General features: G+C 39.7%; 1 protein-coding gene across 4 annotated transcripts in view; it reads left to right on the top strand.

The window, feature by feature from the left end:
* Positions 1 to 26,195, top strand: part of MAGI3 (membrane associated guanylate kinase, WW and PDZ domain containing 3) — a 284,200-nt gene that overhangs the window by 232,492 nt on the left and 25,513 nt on the right. For all 4 annotated transcript variants that reach the window (XM_049765665.1, XM_049765664.1, XM_049765662.1 and 1 more), the window contains exons 9-15: positions 641 to 829; positions 3,681 to 4,286; positions 5,465 to 5,496; positions 9,492 to 9,648; positions 13,493 to 13,584; positions 16,298 to 16,490; positions 24,679 to 24,867. In XM_049765665.1, the coding sequence (XP_049621622.1) occupies positions 641 to 829; positions 3,681 to 4,286; positions 5,465 to 5,496; positions 9,492 to 9,648; positions 13,493 to 13,584; positions 16,298 to 16,490; positions 24,679 to 24,867 (1,458 nt within the window). The remainder of the gene's footprint in view (positions 1 to 640; positions 830 to 3,680; positions 4,287 to 5,464; positions 5,497 to 9,491; positions 9,649 to 13,492; positions 13,585 to 16,297; positions 16,491 to 24,678; positions 24,868 to 26,195) is intronic.

Here is a 26,195-nt window from a genome sequence, read left to right as displayed (position 1 = left end):
ACAAAAATAATTTTAAAAAAATGAAATGTAGGGGCTGGAGAGCTATCACAGTGATGGGGCATTTGCCTTGCGTGCGGCAGACCCAGAGGGGGGTTGTGGGGACCTGATTCAATTCCCAACATTCCATGAGGCCCCCCAGACTTCCAGGAGCAATTTCTGGATGCAGGTCCAAGAGAGACCTCTGGGTGTTGCTGGGTGTGGCCCAGAGGCCAGTTGACCAATCAATCAATGAACTAATCAATAAATGAAATTTAAAGAAATAAAAATGAAATGTACAGTTGAGTGTCAAGACTTGGAAATTTATAATGAGTTCCTTGGGTACTTACCTTTGATTTTATATAATATGATGGACTTTGGGATGAGAGAAAGTAGGTGCAAACAGGGAAGTCAGGAGGAGATTGATAGAAGCTTTTTTTTTTTTTTAGATAAAGTAGAAAAGTACAGTAAAAGACATGACTCATTAATTAGTATTCGATTGATTTCATTGTGAATTTAAATTCAAATCATTCCTAAAGCCAGAGTGTCTCATTTTCATTCCTTTTCAGTTGGCTGTATTTAAGTTCTATAAATTTCCTGGAAGCTTGGCTTTTAGGGGTGTTTCATTGTATTCGTTCCAAATCCGCTTCTTTTTCTGGCACAGATACAGAAAAGTCACACTTCACTCGAGATCCCTCTCAGCTGAAAGGCGTGCTTATTCGCGCATCTTTAAAAAAAAGCACAATGGGATTTGGCTTCACCATCATCGGTGGGGATCGGCCTGATGAGTTCCTGCAGGTGAAGAATGTGCTGAAGGATGGGCCTGCTGCTCAGGATGGGAAGATCGCTCCAGGTGACCTTCACTTTCAGAACTTCAAACAGCAGTAATCCCATCACGAAACTGATTGTGAAAATTATTTCTAAAGGAGGGGCACTAAATTATACAGATGAAGAAGCCAATTTCTTTACTAAAATAGTTTAATCTCTAAAATATTACATACTGATTTTGAGGAAGGGCAGGGTATCTTTTTCTTTTGAATAACTTAAAAAGATACTGAAGAGAGTTCGTTCAGAATTAGCCAAGCGCATGCTTTGCAGGTAGGGAGCTTAGGTTCCATCCCAGGCACCATATGCTAAAACATCTCTTAGCTATTGCATATGCTGTTAGTATATCATAATCGAGATTCAGGTTGTCCCCTGAACACGTCGAGGACCAACTACCAAACAGTGCCTGAGCACTGCTAGATATAGACCCCCACAGTGCCCCAAACACAAAAAATTAATAAGGCATTTCTTCAAAAAGTGGAAAATTAACTCTTTTGCAGTAGCAAGCCAGAGGTTTTTTTTTTTTATTGATTTCAGAAAATGATTTTGTTTGATTCTGTCTATGTGTAGAGGAACAAATAGATATTTTGTTTTCCAAAAATCTCTACTTGATAATCATTAGAAATTTTTACATGGCAGGAAGTGTTTAAGACTTATGAACTAGAAGAAGTTTTAGTTCACAGAAGAAGTTCTGATCATAGAGACATTGAGCATTTTTTTTTCCCAGGAAGATTTTAATTTTGCTATGAGATTGCTTCTTGCATTAGCTTGCTTGACTTTTCTGTTTTAATCATTGGTACTTTTGATCATCACTATAGAATCAACTTAAAGAGGTGGATCTCTCATACTGTGCTTTTTAGAGACTTGGAACAAAACACTTTAGAGATTAAAGTTAGTAGTAAGGATTTTTCTTTCAGTTCTTTTTGACTTTTCATCACTTTTTCTGAGACATATCTATCACTTAACTATTATGCATGGTATTAGGATTTCATAAAGAGGGTGAAATTTATCTAGAACTAATATCTAATTTGGATAACAATGAGAACATTTGGGACACTTTAATCAAGGGAAGCAAAATCAGAACTTTGTTTCTAATTCCTCTGATTTCTTTATCTTCTTAGATTATGGAAAGACTTTTCAAAGTCTAACATTTGTTTTGAATACATCATGTTGATTTTTTTTTAGCCTACCTATAATCAGCACAAATGGAAAGCACCTTTATTTGGCAATAATCTTTGAAATAATTATATTCAAATAAAAACAAACTTATGAGACATTATAGGACACTTTTTAAAGCTGCATTGGGAAATTAATAACTAACGAATGTCAAGCAGTCATAATTCTGCAACCAAGTAAACAAAGTAGTGTTAAAGGATACAGCCAGGGGGCCGGAGAGATAGCATGGAAGTAAGCATTTGCCTTGCATGCAGAAGGACAGTGGTTTCGATTCCCGGCATCCCATTTGGTCCCCAGAGCCTGCCAGGGGCGATTTCTGAGTGTAGAGCCAGGAGTAGCCCCTGAGCACTGCCGGGTGTGACCCAAAAACAAACAAACAAAAAAAAGATAAAGCCAAGCTTTGCAAGGAGGAAGTCAGCTGGTTTTTAAGTGTCTTAAGAGTACCATTCCAGGGCCCGGAGAGATAGCACAGCAGTGTTTGCCTTGCAAGCAGCCAATCCAGGACCTAAGGAAGTTGGTTCAAATCCTGGTGTTCCATATGGTCCCCCGTGCCTGCCAGGAGCTATTTCTGAGCAGACAGCCAGGAGTAACCCCTGAGCACCGCTGGGTGTGGCCAAACAAAACAAAACAAAAAAAGTAGCATTCCTTGCTTATGTAGATCATTTTTTGTCACTTGTTTTCCCTTTTGAAGTCTGAATTACTTGAAATTATTATTTTAGTAAGTCAACAGTTTATAAAAAAAAATGATATTGAAAGGAAGTTCATTCATATGTTAGCTTCTAATAGTCAATTATTCAATGCCCGAATGAAATTTTAAGTACATTGCAATTATTGACTCCTTAAAATCAAATAATTAGGTGGTATTTAAAGAGTGCCTATTGTACAAGCAGCCAATAGAATTCTGTTACTTACAGAATATGCCTAGAGTATAATTCTTAGATAAGATTCAGGATATCCTGACAATAATAATATAAATCTTCAGTTATTTCATTTTTAATATTTCACTTGAGCTTGAAGCCATAACCCTTTGTCACAAAAGTAGTAAGATTTGGGTTCAGAGAGTAGTACTGGAGTTAAAGTGCTTGCCTTGCATGCAGCTGACCCTGGTTGGAATCCTTGGCACCACCTCGGGTCTCCCTAGTACCTCTAGGGATCACTCTGGAACACAAAACAATGAATAGCCACTGAGCACTGTCAGACATAGTCACAAAACAAAAGAACAAAGTTTTTTTTTTAAAGATTTTATACATGTGCATATTCTTTTTAGAGAGGAAAACTGAAAGGAAGATGAAAGATGTTTAAAAACTATATTTTCAACAGTTAATGAATACTAAGAGATTTCTTAGAAATTGATTTGGGACAACTGGCAGGACTAGGGTTTGAACCCATGGACTCAGACGTGGTGTGTATACTCTATTATTGAGCCCCAGCCCTGTGAGAGGGTTTCGTATAATTTTAATTTAGATGTTATACTTAAGTTATCCCCCCAACGAGATTGGTTTATATGTGTGTTTGGGGCCAGACCTGGTGGTGCTCAAGGGTTACTCCTAGCTTTGAACTCAGGAGTTACTCCTGGCTGGCTTGAGGGACCATATGGGATACCAGGAATTGAACTCAGAACAGCTGTGTGCAAGGAAAATGCCATACTATCCACTAGTCCTGTGACTGTTTTAATATTTTTAAATGTGATTATGTTTCACCAGGTGATGTTATTGTAGATATCAATGGCAGCTGTGTCCTGGGTCACACGCATGCAGATGTTGTCCAGATGTTTCAGTTGGTACCTGTCAATCAGTATGTAAACCTCACTTTATGCCGTGGGTATCCACTTCCGGATGACAATGAAGATTCTGTGGTGGACATTATTACTGCTACTCCTGTCATCAATGGGCAGCTATTAACCAAGGGAGAGACTTGTGTGAACACTCAGGATTTTAAGTCAGGAACAGTGGCTCTGGACCAGAATGGAAAATCAGTACACACCTTGACCATTGATCGTCACAATGGACCATCAGATCCCAGTGAGCAAAGAGCATCTCTGGCCTCCTCAGGGAGCTCCCAGCCCGAGCTTGTGACTATCCCTCTAGTGAAGGGCCCGAAAGGCTTTGGGTTTGCAATTGCTGACAGCCCCACAGGACAAAAAGTGAAAATGATCTTGGATAGTCAGTGGTGCCAAGGCCTACAGAAAGGAGACATAATTAAAGAAATTTACCATCAAAATGTGCAGAATTTAACGCACCTCCAAGTGGTAGAGGTGCTGAAGCAGTTTCCTGTTGGTGCAGATGTGCCATTGCTAATCTTGAGAGGAGGTGAGTAAAAGTCCAATAAGGCAAACTCTACATTGTTCCTGTGTTTCTGTCCATTAATTGTCCTTCTTTAGGGTCAAATGCCTCTCTTCCCAGTACACTTAACTGGTAATTGGTGTGTCTTTTCCTTAGTTTCTAACTGTTTCAGTAAGCAATGTCTTTGGCAGCACTTTTTTTAAGCTATTAGTGGTTTTACCCGTGTCCATTATGGGGACCTTCTTCCTCTTAGTTCCTTTTAAAATCTGATTTATAGCTTTCCTGATTAGAGTTACAGCATTTTGTTACCTCAAACAAACAAAATGCCTCTGAATTAAATTTTTTTCTGTTGATGACAGTAATAGAAATTGACTCTTTCAACCAGGGGTACTTCATCTGTATCTCTGTAATGTACTAAAGATGTTTTCAAAGAGCTAACAGCTCTGTGAATAAGCAAAATGTTGGATAGGGTGTTAATCTGTTCCGTAAAAGCAATCATGATAGCTGGTGCTCATAAAGCTTTTATCTTAAGCATTAGAATCTGTCTGGAAATGTTAATTAAGCCCCATAGTGCTCATGCTAGAGACAGTTTTTATTTTCAAGGTCATCAGCTGACTTGAACTGCTCCCCAGACATTAAAAATTCAGTTCCAAGGACTAATCACAAAGCTGCATTTCAATAGGCCATTTAAATCTCTACCTATGAAGATTCATAGTTTAAAGAATAAAGTGAGCCCTTCACTTTTTATCTCTCTGACATTTTATTTTCATTTTTGAAGCAATTGAACAAGTTAACCTCTTCGGGGTATTTCCTTCAATCTCATTTCTTTGAACCATTTTGTTTTACGTCTGGGTCAGACAAAATTTGGCCCAGTCATCCTAGGTTTCAGTAGAAGTTAACATATGCCAGATTTGGTGTCACACTAATTTGATGTCAATTTTCTGTCTTACTGCTATGAACTTTTGCATTATAGGAAAGGAAGTGAATTGTGAATCATTCGTTTTCCTGGTCCATGTAATAGCAATAACATTTATGCCCTCACATATTATACAAATGAGATAATAGATGTTTAATGCCTGGTATTACAAGATGTGGAATTTACAAATCTACTAAAAGTTGAAGCTAGTTTTAGTAAAACTTTAGCAATATGTGTAGTATGAAAATTATTCCTCTGTTTTTAAACTTCAGCTCTTTTTTTTTTAAAGGTCCTCCTTCCCCAACGAAAACTGCCAAAATGGTGAGTATACAATGGCCCTAGCACACTTCTTCCAAACATACCAAGAGAGATGCTGCCATGTTGTCTTCGATAGGAGCAGTTCATGGTTGTGGTGGTGGTGATGATGCTCAGCTGAGAGACGCTAAGGATATATTTCCTGGGCTGGTGTCAAACTGAAAGGAAGCATGTGAGCTACCAAGCGGTGTAATCTCCTCTATAAGGATTCTGTTGGATAGCTTGAGGCCTGTCCTACCAAGTATCTTGTCCTGTCTAGTCTAGGTGGACACATCTGAGGTTTATTTAGTGGTTCTTTGCTTTCCTTGTATTTTAGAGGAGCAAGGTGTAAAGAAACTCTAAAGAAGCTGAATGTCTGGGCAGATAATAAACTTTCGTTTCCTCCTTGGTACCCAAACAGAAGGCCTAGTAGTTTCACTTCATTTCATGGGGACTCAGAAAGACTTAAAGCAGCACTGTCCACCTTTTTCTATCTGAGGATCAGGGAAACAAAAGAAATATTTTACATATTGATGTGAAAACACCTTTTGACAATAAGAACATGTATGTATCTGCACAGCTACATGATTCAGGTAAATCAGGCATTAATGAGGACTTTTTTTTTTTTTGAGTTTTTGGGCCACACCCAGTGATGCTTAGGGATTATTCCTGACTATGCACTCAGAAATCTCCCCTGGCTTGGGGAACCATATGGGACACCAGGGATTGAACCATGGTCCGTCCTAGGTTAGGGCGCGCAAGGCAGACGCCTTACAACCTGCTCTATCGCTCCGGCCCCAAGGTGCAATACATTTTTGGTAAACAAGACATATCTGTAGATCAGCACTGGTTCATGGATTAGTGGTTAAAAACCTATGTTCTAGAATAATTGGGGTCTGGCCTCAATAGGCTTGTTATCCAAGGAATTAGGCCATGAGAAAGAATTTTTATTGGTATTCTTTACTCAAGTAGCCTATTTTTAAGGACTTACAGGGAGAGAATAAGAGCTAAAGAGGATGGGTGCACCAGTACTGGTATGGGTGCAAAGAGAAAAGTACTCTTATTCACTGTTGGTGGAAATGGCGACTAGTCCAGCCTTTTTAGAAAACTATATGGGCATTACTGGAAAAAAATAAATAAAAGGAATTGAGCTTCCATTTGACCCAGTAACACCACTTCTTGGCATATTCTTTCCAAGGGTTCAGAAACAAAATGAAAAAAAAATATTTGCACCCTCTGTTGTAGCACTATTTCACAATAGCCAAAATCTAAAAATCCAAGTGTCTCAGAATAGATGGCTGAATAATGAAACTATAATTACACATACACAATGGAATACTTACTTTGCCATAAGAAAAAGATAAAGTCATGAAACTTGTACCTACATGGAGTGACCTGGAGAGTATCATGCTGAGGGAAGTTAGAGGGAGAGAGGTGGACACAGAATGATCTCTCTTATGTGCAAGATATAAAGAGATATAATAGTGGAATAATGAATGCCCAAAGACTATGGGAACAAAGAACATGAGAACTGGTATTTAGTAGGAAACAAGCCCCTTGAGGGGGCTGAAGGATGTTGGGGAGAGGAGAAACGGAACCAGGGGTACACCTATGGCAGAGGAAAGGATTCAACCAGGAAGAGAAGTAGTGCTGAAAGGTTTCCAGTAAAGTGTCATGTTTGCTATCCTATTAGCAACAATATTGTAAACCACGGTGCAAAAACAATTTTAAAAGTGCCTCTTATAGAAGCATAGTGGTGGGAGGTGGATGAAGATGAAGGGATCTGTGTTGAGACATTGTATGTCTGAAACTCAATTGTGAAGAACTTTGTAATATCACGGTGACTATATAAAAGATTAAATTTTATGGGGCCGAAGAGATAATACAACAGTGTTTGCAAGCAGCCGATCCAGGACCTAAGTTGGTTCGAATCCCTGCGTCCCATATGGTCCCCTGTGCCTGCCAGGAGCTATTTCTGTGCAGATAGCCAGGAGTAACCCCTGAGCACCACCAGGTGTGGCCCAAAAAACAAAAAACAAAAAAAGATTAAATTTTAAAAAATAAAGAAGATGAATGCACCTGCTACTGTTATTGTTAAGGAAATGGTGACCTGCACATGTTTTATTAAATGTACACCATTAAATGGGTAAAAAGACAGTTGTGTACAAAACCTTAGTGTAGTTTTCACTTGCTCGATTTGGCAGCTGTCATCTCACAGGAGAAAGACGGTCAGTTTCAAGAACTGTAAACTGTAAAATGCTATTAAAGCAAAGAGCATCAGCTAGAAAAGGGACTTAGCAAATTTATGGCTTTATGGATCAAAAGGAAAGATTCACTCCGCACTTCACAGTCTGTTACTTAGATCCAGTGAGGGCAAAGAGTCATTTCTGCCTTTCCAGAGAAAATTGTGCTGTTTCCCCACATTTCTCTGCTTCTTATGGTAAATAGTCTTCACTCCTGGGCTACCATATTTGTTTCCTAAGGGGAAACTAATGGATTTCCTGTTTCTGACAGAACCCCAGGGTGAAGGCTAACCTGGCTTCCCTGTTACTTAACAGGATATGGGTCAGTGAAGGTTACCATTAATATAGCACTGTCCTCCATCAGTCCCTGAGGAACTCTGTTCCTGTAATCTAGTCAGCATTGTTATTTTATCAGTAATGTCTGTATATCGCTCCTCACACTATTTCACAATAACAAGCAGCCCTCAAAATCATCCATTGTTTTCTTAGAACATTGATTTGATTTTATGGAAACATTTGTTATTAGTCATTTGGCTTTACTATTTGTGGTAAAGTTTTTATCTGAATAAGGATATTTTGAAAATATACCACTCTCTTTCCTGATCTGTTTGCCTGGCTTAGTACATTCTCCCTGTATTATATTAGAATTGGCCAATAGAGTTTTCACATTGTCATCCTTATAATCTAGAATAAATACTTCCTAGTTTGTTTTCTTAGAAAAAACTTTATCTTTTTTGTTGTTGTTTTGGTTTGATTTTTGGGTTTTAGGCCACACCTGGCAGTGCTCAGGGGTTATTCAGAAATTGCTCCTGGCAGGCTCCACATCAGATGCTGAAGATTGATCCCCGATAAATCCCGGGTCTTGCAAGGCATTTTCACTGATAATTAAAATCAGTGAATGGGAAGGATGAGTAGGATATGGCTTATCAAAAATTTTATGAAGGGAGCCAGAGTGGTAACGCAGTGGTAGGGCTTTTGCCTTGCATACCGCTGACCAGGACGGACCTTGGTTTGATCCCCAGCATCCCATATGTCCCCCAAACCAGGAGCGATTTCTGAGCACATAGCCAGGAGTAACCCCGAGAATCACCGGGTGTGGCCCCAAACAAAACAAAACAAAAAGAATTTTATGAAAGGGGCCAAATAATAGCATAGAGTGTGTTTTCCTTGCACGCAGCTGACCCAGGACCAGCCCAGGTTTAATTCCCAGCATCCCATATGATTCCCTGAGCCTGACAGGATTGATTTCTTTGTGTGTGTGTGTGTGTGTGTGTGTGTGTGTGTGTGTGTGTGTGTGTGTGTGTGTGTGTGTGTGTGTGTGTGTGTGACCTGCGCCACCGCTCCAGCTTAAGGATTGATTTCTGAGCACAGAGCCAGGAGTAACCTCTGAGCACCACTGGGTGTGGCCCAGCACCCCCCCCCCAAAAGAATTGTATGAGAGCTTCCTTTAGTGTCCCCATTTATTTACTTGAGAAGGGCTGCTTCGTGTAGCACTCTGACCATCTTCTCAACATCCATTCGAGTCTTGTTGGAGGATGATGTCAGTTGACTTCATCATCACTTTTTCTGGTTCAAATTAAATTTTTAATATTAATTAATAATAATTAATATTTTAACCAAGTATACCTGAATGTGAATTCCTCTAAAACTAGAAAGATGCTGTGACATTGACTGTGCCATCCACACATCTGTACTATATTTCTGCACCTGTTTTATATATCTTATGAAATCACTAGTCAGTATTTCTCAAATACTAAGAAAAGGTCTTTTTCATTCCAGAAAACTGATAAGAAAGAAAATTCAGGAAGTTTAGAGGCCATAAATGAGACTCTTCCTCAGCCTATGCCTTTCCCACCCAGCATAATCAGGTCAGGATCCCCCAAATTGGATCCTTCTGAGGTCTACCTGAAGTCCAAGACTTTATATGAAGATAAACGTAAGTAATTGTGGGATAGTTAAGGAGAATATGTCCTAAAATTAATTGGTAGTTTTGGTTGGTTGTTTTAGTACATTGGCTGTTTGTTTTAGGACCACAATTAGCTATTATTAGGGCTTATTTTTGGCATTATGCCCAGGGAACAATCCTGGTGGGGCACAGGAGACTTTATGGGGGGTGCTCAGGATCTGACATGGGCAGAGTCAGTCATGTGCAAGGCAAGCACCCTACCCACAGTACTATTTTTCCACACCCTTCATGAATGATTGAATACTTAATTCAGTTCCAGATGCCTAGAGTTATAAAGCATCTAAGGTACTTGCCTTACACACAGCCACCACAGGGCAATCCCCAGGACCCCAAATGGTCTCCCAAGAACCCAGGTAAGATTAGTAAGATTAGGGTCAGAGAGTAGTGTAGTACAGGGGTTAAACTGTTTGCCTTGAATGCAGCTGACCCTGGTTGGAATCCTTGGTACCACCTAGGTTCTTCCAAATACCTTTAGGTATCACTCTGGAGCACAAAACCATGAATAGCTACTGAGCTATTCACAAAACCATGAATAGCTACTATGTTGGACATAGTCACAAAACAAAAGAACAAATGATTCCTGACTGTAGAGTACTAAAGACTCTATTTAGTGTCTGTTAACTACCTGACATGATCAGACATAAGGTTTTGTTTGGGGACCATACCTGATGGTGCTCAGGGCTTACTCTTGGCTTTGTGCTCAAGGGTTACTCCTGGTGAGGTTTGGGGAACCTTTTAGAGCTCCAGGGATCAAACCTAGTTTAGTTACATGCACACCAGGTACCCTACTATCTTTCTAGTCCATGGAGCAGTTCTTTAAAAATCTAAATCTATCTATTAAGAAAAAAAGAAGAAACATAACAGAAAGAAAAAAAATTAAGGGATTAAAAAATACCCTAGGAGTATCCCATCTTTTTTGTTTTTACTATTGGGCCACATCCAGTGATGCTTAGCTCTTGGCTCTGCACTCATGAATCATTCCAGGGCTCTTAGGAGACCATCTGGGGTCCTGGGGATTGACCTGTGGTGGCTGTGTGCAAGGCAAGTACCCTACCCACTATACTATTTCTCCAGCTCTATACTGACCCATCTTTTAAACATTTTTTTCTTCCTGTTTTTCTATAACTCTAGGTATCTAGAATTCAGTATTTACTCAGTCATTATTTTTTAAAACTGTATTTAGTGTCTATTAACTACCTGATATCATCAGACATAAGCTTTGCATCCAAAAAGATGATTAACCGTAAGTGAAAAAGCAGATACGAAATCAGAGAAGGACAAATAAATTTACAAAGTACAGTGATAGAAGAATGTTTTGGGTAAAGTGGAATCAAAATGGGAAATGGTCCAGGACAGGAGCTATAGCACAGTGTGTAGGGCATTTGTCTTGCATGCAGTTGACCTGGCTTCAATCTCTGGCATCCCATATGGTCCCCCAAGCCTGCCAGGAGTGATTTCTAAGCACTGCCGGGTGTGGCTCAACCTCCTTCCTCCCCCACCCCCAAATGGTCTGTTGTAACAGTGTGGGGAGGAAGAAGTATCTGATTCATGTAGAATGCTGAGATTCAACCAAGTGTTACTTGGTGAAGAAGCATGTATGAGACAAATGAAGAGTACAAAGTGAAGGATTCATTTTCATCTTGACTGACACAGGAGGCAAAGTGCAGGAGCAGAATTTGTGGAGAATTTCCACCATTCTCGAGAGATTGGAATTGATACATAAAGCAGAGAGCACTGTTATTGGACTTGTGCCTTAGATAAAGTGGCCCAGCCTATACCGAAAAATGAAGTGTGCTGTTTGAGGAGTCACAAACATTCTTAGGCAGGAGCTTGGGTGCAGCTGAGGAGGAGGAGAGAGCCATGCAGAACAGAAACCCAGAGTCAAAATCAGTGCCTTCCAATGCTGCAGTCTCCAGTCAGATTGTGGCTCTAAGTAGGATGAATTTTTTCAATTGATTCTTAAGAAATCGAAGTCTACAATGGAAAAGATGTTTCTAGGTTGGAAATATTTTATGTCATTGATTTCATAAATGTTTTATGTCATTGACTTTATGTGGGACCAGTTGCAGAGCCTTATCTTGATAGTCCTAGGAGATAATCGGAAGGTCAGAAACTAGATATAAGCATCGCAAAATGATCATTTAGTTTTTAGTGTAATTGTGGAGAATTCCTTTGTTCACATTACCTGTTCATAACCTGTCCATTTTCAGTTACTGATATAAACTGATCATTACAATTATCTCAGGTGAGTTGGCCTAATGAGTCTTTCTATTTCTAAGGTTCTTTGGTTCTTATAGGAATAATTCATCAAAAGACATTGCTTCTAATGATAGTATTAGGATTGACCCATATATAGATAGCCATTTTTTCTATACTCCCTTGCTGTTCTCTTCTGCTTTCTTACAAATACTTTTGTCAATAACACTAATTTTTCCCAGATATAAAATTTTAATCATGAAGTAGTTTTCCCTGACTTAATATTTTGATGAATGCTACTGTTCTTTCAGCATGAGAAAGTTGGCCCCTGGAAATTAAACTGACTTTAAGTCTCACTCTACTATATATATAGACTTGCTTTTTGAGATGAGCAGATTACTTGGGACCTTGGTTATTTTCTGCAGACAATTAGGCTGTTACTTTTTTCTTGTTTATTTTACTTTAGAAGCATGCCTGGCAGTGCTCAGGGACCACTCCTGGCAGGGTTCAGGTGATCAGATATGGGGCTGGAGATTGAATCTGGGTCAGTTGCATACAAGGCAGACATCCTACACACTGTATGATCTGTCCAATGTTACTTATTTTCTTTAAGAATAATAATGGTCAAGGATGTAGCTCATCTGTACATCGCTGACCTGGCATATGTAAGGCTCTGAGTTTGATCACCAGCACAGCACTGCAAAACTTAATTTTAAATAACATCATTTTGTAGAATTGGGTTATGTAATCAGTTCATATGGAATGTTTTTTTTGAGTTAAAATTATTAGCTGAGGAGTAGAATTAAGGCCTTCAGAGGCATTCTAATTTGGCGGGGGGGGGGGGGGGGAGGTGTGTGGCAGGTTTGGGTCACATTCGGCGCACAGGGGTTACTTCTGGCACTGTGCTCAGAAATCGATTCTGGCAGGCTCAAGGGACCATATGGAATGCTGGGATTCGAACCGAAGCCCATCCTGGGTCGGCTGCTTGCAAGATAAATGTCCTACCACTGTAATATCTCTCCAGCCCCCTTTATAGACATTCTTTCCTTAGAACTTGAAGTATCTTCCCCAAGTATTAATGTAGGTACTTTTTATTTTTATGTATCAGATATTTGTACCTATTAAACCTAAATTGGTTAATTATGAACTAAATATTATAGTATTAATTAGAAAGTATTAGGAGTTAATGGTAAAACCTAATGCCAAGTACAGGAGGGTTATATAAATATTCCTAAATCACCTTAATATAAAGTTTTGTTTAGGTCTCCAAAGAAAGACTATGGTTAATTTTTTTGTAGTGTATTTGGATATAAATTGCCACATATATTGAAACCTTTAAGATTAAGGGTTCTGGGGCTGGAGAGATAGCATGGAGGTAAGGTGTTTGCCTTTCATGCAGGAGGTCATCGGTTCGAATCCCAGCGTCCCATATGGTCCCCTGTGCCTGCCAGGAGCAATTTCTGAGCATGGAGCCAGGAGTAACCCCTGAGCACTGCCGGGTGTGACCCAAAAACTACAAAAAAAAAAAAAGATTAAGGGTTCATTGAACTCTGTAATATTCTAATTATTGAACTTTCATAATACATCAATGTATTCATTTTTATTAATTTTTTTTTAGCACCAAACACCAAAGATTTGGATGTTTTTCTTCGGAAGCAGGAATCAGGATTTGGCTTCAGGGTGCTTGGAGGAGATGGCCCTGATCAGTCTGTAAGTTTAAATCTCTAGGAATTTGGTTTCTTCCTGTTGAAATGTTTTGTTATAGGGACTATACCTGGGTCCAGAGGTCAGAGAGCCTCTCCCCGTAATGCTCCATTTACCTGGCTGGTTTGTTTCAGGCATGATGCTGTAATGCTTGGGGTCCAACACAAGACTTCCTACTTTCCTGTTTATGCTCTCACACTCAAGAGAGCTTCCAAGTCGCTGTTACTGTTAGAGCTTTGAAGTGGCAGTTCATTAGTTAATGCTTGCTTCTTTTTTTTTTCTTTTTTTGGTTTTTGGTGTTTGGGCCACACCCGGCTTTGCTCAGGGGTTACTCCTGGCTGTCTGCTCAGAAATAGCTCCTGGCAGGCACGGGGGACCATATGGGACACCGGGATTCGAACCAACCACCTTTGGTCCTGGAACGGCTGCTTGCAAGGCAAACGCCGCTGTGCTATCTCTCCGGGCCCTAATGCTTGCTTCTTAAGGAGAGGGTTGAGCCACACCTAGTTGTTCTCAGGGTTACACCTGGCTCTGCACTCAGGCATCACTCCTGGCAGGGGCCCCAAAACAAAAACAAACAAGCAAACAAAAACTCCTGGCAGGCTCAGAGGATCATATCAGATGTCTGGGATCAAACCTGGATCTGCCACATGCAAGACAAATGTTTTACCCACATCTCTCTGGCCCCTGTTGGACTTTTTTTTAAAAAGGCTTTTTACTAGTAATTTTATTAATATGAAAAAAAAAACCTGAATTGATTTTTATTAATGATCAAGGCTCTAAGTTAACTTAATATAGCTGAAAGTAAAGACTGAAGGTATCAGTTTTCATACAGATATCAGGCTGAAAGTATTATCAATCTGAGGAAGTCAGCTAAAAATTATACAATAGTATGTTTACTTCCATTTATGCTTTAAGATTATTTTAAGTATTTATTAGCCTTTGCCCCTGTTAAACTGGTTTTAACAGGGTTATTGGTTGTTTCGTTTTGGTTTTGAGGCCATACCTGGCTATGGTAAGGGCTTAATCTTGGCTCCATTCCTCAGGATCACTCCTGGCAGTGCTTTGCTCCATAAATGGTGTGGGACTGAATTTGGGATAGCCACATACCCTACCCCCTATACTATCTCTCTGGTCCTGTTAAACTAGTTTTAAGACAGTTTCCTTCTCTAAGAAAAATTTAAAGTTCAGTGGGTCAGTACCTCTAGCCCATGTGTCCATAAGCAGATGGCATGAACTTGTGCATAAGATGGCACTTAGTCTTATTAGTGGGAGGGCATTTTCATGCTTAGTACTTAGCATGCCATTTCATCAGTTACCTTTTAAACTCGGAGAATGTGGCATAGTGTTTCTGTCCAGAAGCTGATGGAATGTGTTTACAAAGCATGAAAACCTATCATTTTATTTATACATGAGACTCACATAAAGTTGATTTGGAGAATAAATGAAAGAGGGTTTATTTTTAAGCTTTGTTCTTTGTTGGGATTGACAAAGAAGCTGTGCACTTTATAGAATTTCAGAACATATTTAAATTTTCTTTGTATAATGCTAAAAAAGACTTCACTATTAGCATGCTTGGAAGCTAGGTAAGTAACAATTATCTTTTAAAATGATAACCTTCTTTCATTCTGTATGAAGCATCTGATTTAGCTAGTATTAAATGCATTTTAATGATTCATATCAGTAGCAATTGGAACAATCATCAGAGACACAGTTTAAGGCAGGATATTCTACAAAGGACAAGTATAAGATCCTTTGGTAGGATCTTGGGTTAAATGGTTTCTAATGACATATGTAGTTTTGTTTAATTGCTTCCTATTTTGTTGATACTCCTTAACATTCTCTGACATTTTTCAAATATACCTCAAACAACATGGCATTTCTCCAAATTTGCCCATCTCCTAATGTCAAGTTTTAGTAACGGAAACAACACCCAACATTCTGAACCCCATTCAGTGTTTACTGCATTGGGATTTGGGGTCAAGAACCATTTTGCAATCCTCTGCTCTGCATTTCTGCTGACCACTGTGCATAATGAATGTGTGGAAAGAAATTCCAGTTGTAAATAGTGTGAAGAATGGGCCGTGTTTCCTGATGGCTTTCATTTTCAATAGCAGCTCCACAGAACTGCATTTTCAAAGTCTAATTGTGTTGTTGTTGTTGTTGTAGCCCTGAGTGTTGTGGGGTCTGTCTGTCTCTCGTTCTTTTTCTTTCTTTCCTCCTATACCTTATTTCTTCCCTTCCCCTTTACTTCCTTTCTTCCTTTCTTTTCCAAAGAGTATCCTGAAGAGATTACATACTGCACTTATTTGCACTTGCATTTTGGAAATGGGCACCTTATAATAGAGCCTTTCTAAACTATGACTTTTGGGGGCTGGAGCGATAGCAGAGTGGATAGGGCATTTGCCTTAGATGTGGCTGACCCAGTTTCAATCCCTGGCATCCCATATGGTCACCTGAATCTACCAGAAGTAACTTCTGAGAGAGAAGCCAGGTGTAAGCCCTGAGCACTGAAGGGTGTCGCCCAAAAATGTGTGTGTGTGTGTGTGTGTACATATATATATATATGTATATGTATATATATATATATGTGTATATATATATATATATAATTCTTCCTTGTCGAGCTGCAAACAACGTCACAGTTTGCAATGCACTGTTTGGAAGTCATTACCATGTCTGTTGACTTTAGTACACCAAACCACACTCCATCTTTCAGATATACATTGGAGCCATCATTCCTCTGGGTGCCGCTGAGAAAGATGGCCGGCTCCGAGCAGCAGATGAACTGATGTGCATCGATGGGATTCCCGTCAAAGGGAAATCACACAAGCAAGTCTTAGACCTTATGACAACCGCTGCGCGGAATGGCCATGTATTACTGACTGTCAGAAGAAAGATCTTCTCTGGGGGTATGTCCACTGCTCTTGTCCTAAGAAGCTCAAATAGAAACAATAAGACTTCTTTCACTTTTTCTATGACTTTGCTGGCTATTTTATTATTTTTTAAATATTATTTTATATTATATTTTTAGTTGAGTTCCCTATGTAGAGACTATTTGGTGTTATGCAGGCTTCCATTATGGAATGAGAGTGTAAGGTCAAATGAATCCTGAAATAGTAATACTACAATAAAAAAAGGAATGAAAGAACTCTTATTAATGAAGGCTTGCATTGTTGGGCTTATATTAATACTGATGATAGTCACCAACATAGTATTTAGATTGTAGTATCAGATTACATTTGTTTCTCAAAATTATTTGAAAACATCATTTTTCGGGGCCGGTGAGGTGGTGCTAGAGGTAAGGCATCTGCCTTGCAAGCACTAGCCAAGGAAGGACCCTGGTTCTCTCCCCCGGCGTCCCATATGGTCCCCTCAAGCCAGGGGCAATTTCTGAGCACTTAGCCAGGAGTAACCCCTGAGCATCAAAAGGGTGTGGCCAAAACAAAAAACAAAAACAGAAAACATTTTTCAAAGGAATCACACCTGGCGGTACTAGGACAGGATAGAGGAGTGGCATGTGTGTGTGGAACAGTTAATCCATCTGATAAATCTATCCATAAATTGCAGTGAGAAAGCCCATTTTATAAGGCAGATCCAATGTAGACAGCAAATTGTTCTCATATGCTGCCAGTCATTTTCTTAGTCCTGATACAGTGTCCACTCAGACATCAGGCCATGGCAGTAACTGTGCTCACTTATATATATTTTCTTATTTCTGGTTTGGGGGCTACTCCTGACTCAGTACTCTGGGTTCGCAACCAGTAGTGCTCAGGACCAAGAGGTATTGGAGCTGGAACCCAAACTTCTTGCACACAAAGCATGTGCTCTTGCCCTTTGAACTATGGCTCTGTCCACTGTTTTATTTAAAGCTGCATCTAATTGGTCTAATTAGATGTTTACTGTGTTGACTCACGTGATCTCATTTAAACTGTATTAAAATTACTAGTCAAGGTTTAAAAAGAAAAAAATCCTCCATTTAGAGATGGTATTTGCCTTGCAAGCAGCCAAACCAGGTTCAATTGTTGGTACTACATATGGTCCCCTGACCACAGCCAGAAGTTATCTCTGAGAGTAGGGTCAGGAGTAAGCTTTGAGCACCTCCAGGTATGTCCTATTCCCTCTAAAAATATAGAACTAATTTTAAAAAATGTAAAATTCTCACCAGAATTTAAGAAGGCCACACCCGGTGACACTTAGGGGTTACTCCTGGCTCTGGGCTCAGAAATAGCTCCTGGAGAAGCCATCTTGGGTTATGCTGTTTTCAGCTGCCTGAGACTGGATTTCATCAGTGTTCCTGCTGGTGATCCCGCCTGCTTTCAGAGGTGGGTCTGGACTACACACACTGATACCTGCTGGTTTCTGCTGGGTGTCAGAAGGGCGCAGAAGCCATCTTGGGCCATGCGGTTTCCAGCTGCCCGAGACTGGATTTCATCAGTGTTCCTGCTGGTGATCCTGCCTGCTTCAGATCGGGACATACACATACACATACACATACTGATTCCTGCTGGTTTCTGCCAGGAGTCAAAAGGGTGCAGAAGCCATCTTGGGCCATGCGGTTTCCAGCTGCCTGAGACTGGATTTCATTAGTGTTCCTGCCAGTGATCCTGCCAGCTTCAGAGGTGGGTCGGGACATACACACATTTATTTCTGCTGGTTTCTGCTGGGTGTCAGAAGGGCACAGAAGCCATCTTGGGCCATGGTGTTTCCAGCCGTCTGAAACTGGATTTCATCAGTGTTCCTGCCAGTGATCCTGCCTGCTACAGAGAGTTCTTGGCTGGCTCCGCCCTCCTACTGTGCCTTAGATGACCCTGAGGACTTAAAGGGAACTCTTTGCATTGCTTGTCTTCCCTGAATACTTGAAGCTCTTCTCAGAGGCCTAGGAAGCGCACCCCCCACCCAAAAAAAAACTATCATCTGTGAGTATTGCCTGTGCATATTTTTCCACTGTCTTGTCTCCAAAACCTCTTGGGAGTGGGCTGAAAGGGCCCAAAAAATAGCTCTCCCAAAGGCTCATCCAAGGGCCGGAGTGCCAAGGAACTGTGTCTGACCATGGAAATTGGCTATCCGCAGTATTCTGCAGAAAGAAAGGTCCCCTGTTTGTGACGTCAGCCTGGGAAAATCAGTGCCTGCTCAGTGTTTACTGACTGTGAGGGTTGCCTATGTGTGTTTTTCCACTGTCCTGTTTCTGAAACCTTGGGAGTGGGCTGAAAGGGTCCCAGAAAAATAGCTCTCCCAGAGGCTCCAGAAGAGCATGACCCATCCGCTTAGCTTCGCAGCCCTGCACTCTTTCTAACCAGTGAACCCCACCACAACACGCAGAAAAAAATCACACTACAAGTGTGACAATGGGGAAACCTCGCAGGCAAACACCATGCACAGAGAATGAAACTGATAGCTCGGATAACCTAAAAAATCCCAACCATCTGATTAACCTCTCGGATAAGGAGTTTAGAGTAGCAATATGGAAGATGTTTGAAGAACTCAAAGCAAGCATAGATCGATCTGAACAGAACACAAAGACAGAAATCAGAAAACTCCAAACTGAAATAACATCTGAAAAACACGGTAGCTAAACTGAAAAACTCAGTGGATGGCCTCGCTAGCAGGGTAACAGCAGCTGAGGACAGAATCGGCGTGCTGGAAGATGAGATGCAGAAAAACTCAACACAGCAGATGAAATTGGAAAAGAACTTTAAGACAAATGATCAGGCAATGGAAAAAGTACTCAAGGAATGTGAACAGATGAAAATAGAAGTCTTTAATAAACTCAACAGAAACAACATAAGAATCATTGGAGTCTCAGAGACCCAGGTAGGAGATCTCCAGGAAGAATCAACTGTCAAAGACATTATCAAAGAGATACTCCCAGAATTAAAGACTACATGCAATCAAATCCTGCATGCCCGAAGAGTACCAGCTAAAAGAGACCCAGAAAAACACCCCAAGACACATCCTCATTACAATGACAAATCCCACAGATAGATATAGAATACTGAAAGCAGCAAGATCAAAAAGGGAAATTACATACAAAGGAGCATCCCTAAGACTTACAGCAGACATGTCACAAGAAACTCTCAAGGCCAGAAGACAGTGGTGGGATATTATGACAAGACTGAATGAAATGGATGCCTCACTGAGAACACTGCACCCAGCCCAACTCACGTTCAGGTTTGAAGGAAGAATGCATACCTTCATGGATAAACAACAGCTCAAAAACTTCACAGATGAAAAACCAGCCTTAAAGGAAAAACTGAAACGTCCACTTTAAGACAAAAGTGACCAACAAACTCAGCAAACTTATCTACAAAGATGACATTAAATCCTATGACAATCATCTCCCTCAATGTCAATGGACTAAATTCACCAATTAAAAAACAAAGTGGCAAAATGGGTCAAATAGATGAATTCAACCTTCTGCTGCCTACAAGAAACACTCCTGAATAGTCAGAACAAACATAGACTTAAAATCAAAGGCTGCAGGAAAATCATCCAATCAAACAACACCCTCCAAAAAGCTGGGGTGGCCATATTAATATCTGATGACACCAACTTTATACTCAGAAAAGTTGTCAGGGACAAAGATGGACACTATATACTAATTATATGCACCCAATGAGAGACCAACAAATTATCTAATACAATTACTGACAAATCTGAAAGAAGACATCAATAATAACACAATAATTGTTGGAGACCTCAACACGGCCCTGTCAACACTTGATAGGTCAACCAGACTGAAACCCAACAAAAACATACTAGCCCTGAAAAGAGTAATGGAAGAAAGAGGACTAGTAGATATATACAGGATACTACATCCCAAAAAACCTGGATACACATTCTTTTCCAATGTACATGGGTCATTCTCCAGGATAGACCACATGCTGACACATAAAACATACCTTCATAAAATCAAGAGGATAGAAATCTTGCAGGCTACCTATGCTGACCACAAGGCTCTGAAATTAGATGTGAACTACAAAGGGACACAAAAGAAAAACTTTAACACTTGGAAATTAAACAGCCTACTACTGAACAACCAGTGGATCCAAGAGGAAATCAAAACTTTCAAAACAAATGATAATGAAGACACAAACTGCCATAATTTATGGGACACAGCAAAAGTGGTCCTGAGAGGAAAATATATAGCTTTACAAGCACAGATCAGGAAGGAAGAAGGGGCATACCTGAATAACTTAATGATGCAGCTCATAAAATTGGAAAATGACCAACAAAGGGAACCAAAAATAGGGAGACAGAAGGAAATAACAAAACTGAAAGCAGAAACCAATGAAGTGGAAAACCAAAAAACAATCCGAAAGATCAACGAAAGCAGAAGTTGGTTCTTTGAAAAAATAAACAAGATTGATAGACCATTGGCAAAACTCACAAAGAAAGAGAGAGAAACCTGATAACCCATATTAGAAATGAGAAGGGGGAGATCACGACAGAAACTGCAGAGATCCAAAGGGTAATCAGAGACTACTTTGAGAAACTTTATGCTACTAAAGATGAGAACCTAGAAGAAATGGAAAAATTCTTGGACACATATAACTTTCCACAGTTAAGTAAGGAGGATGTAGCATATCTAAACACCCCCATCACTATTGAAGAAATTGAAATTGTAATCAAACATCTGCCCAAAAAGAAAAGCCCAGGCCCAGATGGATTTACTAATGAATTCTTTCAAACCTTTCAAGAGGAGCTACTGCCAATCCTAGCCAGGCTCTTCCATGAAATTGAAAAAATGGGTACACTCCTGAACAGCTTTTATGAAGCCAACATCACCATGATACCAAAACAAGACAGAGATGCTGCCAAAAAAGAAAATTACAGACCAATATCCCTGATAAATGCAGATGCAAAGATCTTCAACAGAATCCTGGCAAATAGCATCCAATGCATCATCAAGAAGATCATACACTACAACCAAGTAGGTTTCATCCCAGGAATGCAAGGATGGTTTAACATCCGTAAATCTATCAACATCATACACAACATCAACAAGAAGAAAAATAAAACTCACATGATCATATCAACAGACGCAGAGAAAGCATTTGATAAGGTCCAACACCCATTCTTGATCAAAACTCTCAGCAAGATGGGAATGGAAGGAACCTTTCTCAATCTAGTTGAAGCCATCTACCACAAGCCAATGGCAAATATTATCTTCAATGGAGAAAAACTAAAAGCCTTTCCTCTAAATTCTGGTACAAGACAAGGCTGTCCGCTCTCACCACTCCTCTTCAACATAGTACTGGAAGTGCTTGCTATAGTGATCAGGCAAGAAAAAGATATGAAGGGAATCCAGATAGGAAAGGAAGAAGTCAAGCTCTCACTGTTTGCAGATGACATGATACTCTACTTAGAAAACCCTAAGGACTCTACCAGAAAGCTTCTAAAAACAATAGACTCATATAGCAAAGTGGCAGGCTACAAAATTAACGCACAGAAATCAATGGCCTTTTTATACACCATAATGATAGGGAAGAGATGGACGTCAAGAAGGCAATCCTATTCACATTAGTGCCACACAAACTCAGATATTTTGGAGTCAACTTGACCAAAGACGTGAAGGACCTATACAAAGAAAACTATAAAGCCCTGCTCCAAGAAATAAGAGAGGACATATGGAAATGGAAACACATACCCTGCTCCTGGATTGGTAGGTTTAACATAATTAAAATGGCAATACTCCCCAAAGCATTATACATATTTAATGCAATCTCTCTAAAGATACCCATGACATTCTTCAAAGAAGTGGATCAAGCACTTATGAAGTTCATCTGGAACAATAAACACCCTTGAATAGCTAAAGCACTCCTAGGGAAAAGGAAAATGGGAGGCATTACTTTCCCGAACTTTAAACTGTACTACAAAGCAATAGTTATCAAAACAGCATGGTATTGGAATAAAGACAGACCCTCAGATCAGTGGAATAGGCTTGAGTTCTCAGACAATGTTCCCCAGACATACAATCACCTAATCTTTGACAACAGAGCAAGAAATCCTAAGTGGAGCAGGGAAAACCTTTTCAACAAGTGGTGCTGGCAGAACTGGTTAGCCACTTGCAAAAGAGCGAACAGAGACCCCCAGTTAACATCATGTACGAAGGTAAAATCCAAATGGATTAAAGACCTTGATATCAGACCTGATACTATAAGGTATATAGACCAACACGTAGGTAAAACACTCCATGACATTGAGACTAAAGGCATCTTCAAGGAGGAAACTGCACTTTCCAAACAAGTGGAAGCAGAGATCAACAGATGGGACTACAAGAAGCTTCTGCACCTCAAAAGAAATAATACCCAGCATACAAGAGCCACCCACCATGTGGGAGAAACTATTCAGCCAATACCCATCAGATAAAGAGCTAATATTCAAAATATACAGGGCACTAACAGAACTTTACAAGGAAAAAGCATCTAATCCCATCAAAAAATGGGGAGAAGAAATGAACAGAGACTTTGATAAAAAAAAAAAAAAAAGAAAGACAAATGGCTAAAAGGCACATGAAAAAAATGCTCCTCATCACTAATCATCAGGGAGATGCAAATCAAAACAACGATGAGATACCACCTCACACCCCAGAGATTGGCACACATCACAAAGAATGAGAACAATCGGTGCTTGCGGGGATGTGGAGAGAAAGGAATTCTTATCCACTGCTAGTGGGAATGCCGTCTAGTCCAACCTCTATGGAAAGCGATATGGAGATTCCTCCAAAAACTGGAAATTGAGCTGCCATTTGACCCAACTATTACACTCCTAGGGATATACCCTAGGAACACAAGAATGCAAAACAAAACCCCTTCCTCACACCTATATTTATTGCAGCACTATTCACAATAGCCAGGCTCTGGAAACAACCAAAATGCCCTTCAACAAACGAATGGCTAAAGAAACTGAGGTACATATACACAATGGAATATTATGCAGCTGTCAGGAGAGATGAAGTCATGAAATTTTCCTATACATGGATGTATATGAAGTCTATCATGCTGAGTGAAATAAGTCAGAGGGAGAGAGAGAGAGATGCATAATAGTCTCACTAATCTATGGGTTTTAAGAAAAATAAAAGTCACCTTTGCAACAATCCTTAGAGACAATGAGAGGTGGGCTGGAACTTCTAGCTCATTTCATGAAGCTCACCACAAAGAGTGGTGAGTGCAGTTATAGAAATAACTACACAGAGAACTACCATAAGCATGTGAATGAATGAGAGAACTGGAAAGCCTGTCTGGAATACAGGTGGGGGTAGGGTGGGACGGAGGGAGATTTGGGACATTGGTGGTGCGAATGTTGCACTGGTGAAGGGGGTTGTTCTTTACATGACTGAAACCTAATCACAATCATATTTGTAATCAAGATGTTTAAATAAAGAAAAAAATATTGTAAAAAAAAAGGAAGAAAGAAATAGCTCTTGGCTTTTGGGGGTCCATATGGGATTCCAGGGATCGAAACCAGATCCATCCCGGGTTAGCCACGTGCAAGACAAACACCCTACCACTGCGCTATCGCTTGGCCCCTCAAGAATTTTTTTTCATTGTAAAACTTTGAAAATGTCTCTTAAAATAAATCATATATTTTTTTTTTTTTGGTTTTTGGGCCACACCCGGCAGTGCTCAGGGGTTACTCCTGGCTGTCTGCTCAGAAATAGCTCCTGGCAGGCATGGGGGACCATATGGGACACCGGGATTCGAACCAACCACCTTTGGTCCTGGATCGGCTGCTTGCAAGGCAAGCGCCGCTGTGCTATCTCTCCGGGCCCTAAATCATACTTTTTTAATATAATTTTTCTATAACTCGATTTTTCCAGCAATAAATTCTAAAAATACTTCAGATTTTGTCCAAAACCAGGAATCAGATGAGGGGACACTGCTTTTTGTTCTTCATTCTATTAGAAATAAAGTTTTCTTGTGTGACTCAGCAGAAAAGTAGTTATCCGAAATTATTTCAGGAAACAATTGCAGAGAGATCTTGACTGGTGAGGGATCAGTGCAGCAGTTTTACAGCCATGTACATCTACAAGAAAAATCACATATTTGTTTTAATGATAATGTCCCAAAATAGTAAAATGGATCATATTTTTTATAGAGAAAGCAGCTGAGGATGAGAGTTCTCAAGCTGTTGTGTCAGCACAGAATGGATCTCCCCGCCTGAACAGGGCAGAGAATACTACTCGACCTGCTCCCCAGGAGGCCTATGATGTACACTTGCAAAGAAAAGAAAATGAAGGCTTTGGCTTTGTCATCCTCACCTCCAAAAACAAGCCACCTCCTGGAGGTAAGGGCCAAGACTGCTGTCTTCTATTCTCTCTTGGAGTGCCAATCTTCTTCCTCTTCCCCTTGGGCATGGGAAACTAATTGGGAATTACTGGTATGTTTAAAATGCCCTAAGACTCAACTTATTACAAAGCTGAACATTTTGCAAAATCAGGTTACCTGAATCCTTCCTCATAGGCTGCACAATTTTCTACCATGTCAAAGTCCATGAAACAGGTCTTGGTCAGCCCAGTTTGCTTCAAAAGTGGCAGTATATCATGGATCTGACCTAAAGGGTTTAGTGAGAGGACAATGCTGGATTTTTAAATAAGTGGGGCATAGATTTTTTAATTAGGATAAATTGTACATAGAAAGATTAATTGAATACTCAGAGTGGTTAAGAAGCAGAATAGATGACTGCCAATCACATGACTCAAATGTGTCTTGAGTTGTCCTTTCATTTACTTCATAACTGTCAAAGCTTAGTATTAAAACAACCTTTTTAGTATTAAGAGCATTTTTTTCATTCATATATTCTTCATTAAAAAATAAGTTTTTTTCATAATATTTAAAAATTTATCTTAATATTTGAACCACTTTAACAGAACGGTGTCATCTGGCAAGAATAGATGTATCTATTAATTTCCTCCATAAGAGGAGGGAACACATCTTTAGTGTGTTTGGGGTTGTTATGATTTACCAAATTATATATTTGTCTTTCTGTTTCTAAGGAATAGTCATTTTAAATATATAGTCCTAATGAATATGAAATGAGAAATAGCTAGTAGATATTTCTACTTCCTACTTATACGATAACTTTATTTTTTCAAGTCAAATGGTAAAATTATTTGACCACAGGAAAATGCTCCTTTGCTTCACCAGTGGAATTGATTGTCTCTGGGTTACTTAGATCTTTTTGCCTAGATGGTTACTCAAACTATAGTTTAAAAAAGAAATCAAATTCAGAAAAGTCTGGTTTTGTTTTTTGTTTTTTTTGTTTTTTTTTTTAATCCAATTCACAAAATCTTTGCAAGTGTGCAAAGGAAGAAGTTTCTGTAGACATGGATGAGTTATACTGTAGGATCAGGTCACTGCTCACTGTTACAAGTTTCCATTTTCCAAAAGCAGTTGCCATGGAAACACTTGGAACTAGAACTGCCACTGATGCTGTGCGGATGATTGTGTCAGAAAAATGAAAGGGAGCTGCTTATTGATGGATCTTAATGTTTCATTAGAAATAACCATTTATGAAATTCTTATTCTAGTACCATACTATAATCCAAGGCATTTGCCTGAACTTGAGGAAAAATCACCATTACTCAGAGCAATCATCATACCCACTTTTAATAC

The sequence above is a fragment of the Suncus etruscus genome, chromosome 19, assembly GCF_024139225.1.
Source record: "Suncus etruscus isolate mSunEtr1 chromosome 19, mSunEtr1.pri.cur, whole genome shotgun sequence".
Classification (NCBI taxonomy): Eukaryota; Metazoa; Chordata; class Mammalia; order Eulipotyphla; family Soricidae; genus Suncus; species Suncus etruscus.
Note: the sequence above shows the minus strand (reverse complement) of the source record. Positions and strands in the feature narration are given on the sequence as shown.